The 3,094-nt window shown below is 63.8% G+C and overlaps 1 protein-coding gene across 1 annotated transcript in view; it reads left to right on the forward strand.

The window, feature by feature from the left end:
- The window catches only part of CD248 (CD248 molecule, endosialin), a 9,153-nt gene extending 6,670 nt beyond the window's left edge, over positions 1 to 2,483 (forward strand). Inside the window, exon 5 of the mRNA XM_010837834.1 lies at positions 7 to 2,483. Coding sequence (XP_010836136.1) covers positions 7 to 2,199 — 2,193 coding nt within the window. The 3' untranslated portion in view covers positions 2,200 to 2,483. The remainder of the gene's footprint in view (positions 1 to 6) is intronic.
- Positions 2,484 to 3,094: the final 611 nt, after the last annotated feature.

Consider the following 3,094-nt stretch of genomic DNA (forward strand, 5'->3'; position numbering starts at 1 on the left):
CTGGAGGCCTGGCGGGCTTGCCGCGAACTGGGGGGCGACCTGGCCACACCGCGGACCCTCGAGGAGGCCCGGCGTGTGGACAGCCTGGTGGGCTCCGGGCCGGCCAGCCGGCTGCTGTGGATCGGGCTGCAGCGGCAGGCCCGGCAATGCCAACCCCAGCGCCCGCTGCGCGGCTTCACGTGGACCACAGGGGACCAGGACACCGCCTTCACCAACTGGGCCCAGCCTGCCACGGGCGGGCCCTGCCCGGCCCAGCGCTGCGCCGCCCTGGAGGCAAGTGGCGAGCATCGCTGGCTCGAGGGCTCTTGCACACTGGCCGTCGATGGTTACCTGTGCCAGTTCGGCTTCGAGGGCTCCTGCCCCGCGCTGCCCGAGGAGGTGGGCCAGGCTGGCCCAGCCGTCTACACCACGCCCTTCCACCTGGTCTCCGAGGAGTTTGAGTGGCTGCCCTTTGGCTCTGTGGCTGCCGTGCCGTGCCAGGCTGGCAGAAAAGCCTCTCTGCTCTGCGTGAAGCAGCCTGAGGGTGGCGTGGGCTGGTCGCGGACGGGCCCCTTGTGCCCCGGTATCGGCTGTGGCCCGGACAATGGGGGCTGTGAACACGAGTGCATCGAGGCGGCGGACGGTCGGGTGTCCTGTCGCTGCAGCGAGGGCTTCCGGCTGGCAGCAGACGGGCGCAGCTGCGAGGACCCATGTGCCCATGCCCCGTGTGAGCAGCAGTGTGAGCCTGGAGGGCCGCAGGGCTACAGCTGCCACTGTCGCCTGGGTTTCCGGCCTGCTGAGGATGAGCCGCACCGCTGCGTGGACACGGATGAGTGCCAGATTGCCGGCGTGTGCCAGCAGATGTGTGTCAACTACGTTGGTGGCTTCGAGTGCTACTGCAGCGAGGGCCACGAGCTGGAGGCTGACGGCATCAGCTGCAGCCCCGCCGGGGCCATGGGTGCCCAGGCGTCCCAGGACCTCGAGGACGGGTTGCTGGATGAAGGGGAGGAGGAAGAGGAGGAAGAGGACGAAGAGGAAGCCTGGGAGGCCTTCGATGGTGGCTGGACAGAGATGCCTGGGATCCCATGGATGGAGGCCACACAGTCATCCGACTTTGACCTGGTCTATAGACCTAGCTTCCCAGAGGACGGGGAGCCAGGGATGCCCTACCTGTACCCCACCTGGCCACCCCCACTTAGTGCCCCTGAGGTCCCCCACCACTCCTCAGTGCTCTCTGTCACCCGCCCTGTGGTGGCCTCGGCCACGCGCCCGCCACTGCCTTCTGCCCACCAACCCGCTATTATCTCTGCCACACGCCCACCCCTGGCCCCGGCCCCCCAGCCCCCCGTGATCCCTGCCATACACCCAGCTTTGCCCTCTGACCACCAGTTCCCCATGATCTCAGCCAACTATCCAGACCTGCCTTCTGCCCACCGACCCCTCATTATCTCTGCCGCACAGCCAGGACCGACCCCTGCCCACCAGCCCCCAGTGGCCTCAGCCAAATATCCCAAGCTCTTCCCTGCTCACCAGTCCCCCATGTTCCCAGATACCCAGGTCGTTGATACCCAGAACACCACGCCTTTGCCTCGAATCCCAGCTAACCATACCCCTCTGGTCACCACCTCCAGTCCCCCTCAACCTCCTGTGACCCGAGATGTCCCGATCCTCAAAGCCCAGGCCGGCCACCATCCCGTTACTTCTCCCGTCCAACCTTCTCAGACCACTGCTTTCAGGTCCCCTGTGCCCCCTGCCCATCAAGTCCCTGTGCCTGCTGCCTCCCAAGCCCCAGCCTTCCACACTCCTCTGCCCCCTCGGAGCTCCACTAGCCAGACCTCTCTCACCAGCGCTCCACACCCCCACTCCAAAGCCCCACAAGTCCCAAGGGAAGGTACTCTTGACCCCAGTCTGGCTCCGTGGCTGTCCTCGGCAGTCCCCACATCAGCTCCTCCAGCCCTGGGGGAGGCCAGTCCAGCTGGCCGAAGCCGGAGGGATGACCGGTGGCTCCTGGTGGCACTCCTTGTGCCAACATGCGTCTTCTTGGTGGTCCTACTTGCACTGGGCATTGTGTACTGTACCCGCTGTGGCCCCCACGCGCCCAACAAGCGTGTGACCGACTGCTATCGCTGGGTCACCCACGCCGGGAGCAAGGGCCCGACGGAACCCGCGCCCCACCGGGGCAGCCTCACAGGGGTGCAGACCTGCAGAACCAGCGTGTGATGGGGTGCAGCCCCCTCCCCGTGGAGTGAAGGGGAAGGGGCATGCATTGGACTTATGGCCCAGGCTGCACCAGGGACCCATGGGGGCTGCCCAGCTGGACAGAAGGCTTCCTGCTCCCCCGGGCCCAGCCAGGCTCCTCTCTCAGTCAGCTCCTAGACTTGACTCTTGGGAACTCTGTTTTCTTGGCCCAGCACTCATGGTGGAGGAGACGCTGAGGCCCCCAGGACCTCAGGGGGTGGGTGCTGGGGACTTCTCCAATAAATGGGGTGCCAACCTCACCCAAAGCTTCTGATCCCCATTGGTGCCTGAGGGGAGGGTCTGGGAGGACTCAGAAAAAAAGGAGGGCTTCTTCCTTCAGCTTGTTTGGGCCCCCAAGGAAATAAGGTAAGACTCCTTAAGGGAGGGTATGTTTTAGAGATTCTCAGGGAAACAGGAACCCAGGGAGGGCAGAACCTTGCCTAAGGTCACACAGCAAGCCTAGGAGTGGGAGGTTTGGCATGAAGAAAATTTCATGTTTGTTCCTTTTTTAACCAAAACTCTTAGAAGGTGGCACTGAGTCTGAAATGAGGGCTTCTGCTGACCTGGAGCCAAACTGGGGCTTAGGGGTCAAAGGTAAGCTCTAGGCCTGGTGATTCCGGGGAGTGCAGGGGGCCCAGATGGTGAACTTCTGACTTTCTGCTGGTACTTTTCTTCCTCTCCCTGAAGGCTGCAGAAGTTGGTGGCTGGGGCTCAGATGGTTTGAGTCAAAGGTGTTGTCACCCCTCTGGGTTGTAGGTGCTCCAGAGGCACTCCTCAGGGAGAGCCTAGAAGGCAGGGCTGAAGAGAGCAAGGAACCCGGGAGAGAGATCCCATACCCAGCTCCCTGGGCAGCCTCCTCAGCAAGGCCTCTGTCGCT

This window comes from Bison bison, unplaced genomic scaffold (genome assembly GCF_000754665.1).
Source record: "Bison bison bison isolate TAMUID 2011002044 unplaced genomic scaffold, Bison_UMD1.0 scf7180017864080, whole genome shotgun sequence".
Lineage (NCBI taxonomy): Eukaryota > Metazoa > Chordata > Mammalia > Artiodactyla > Bovidae > Bison > Bison bison.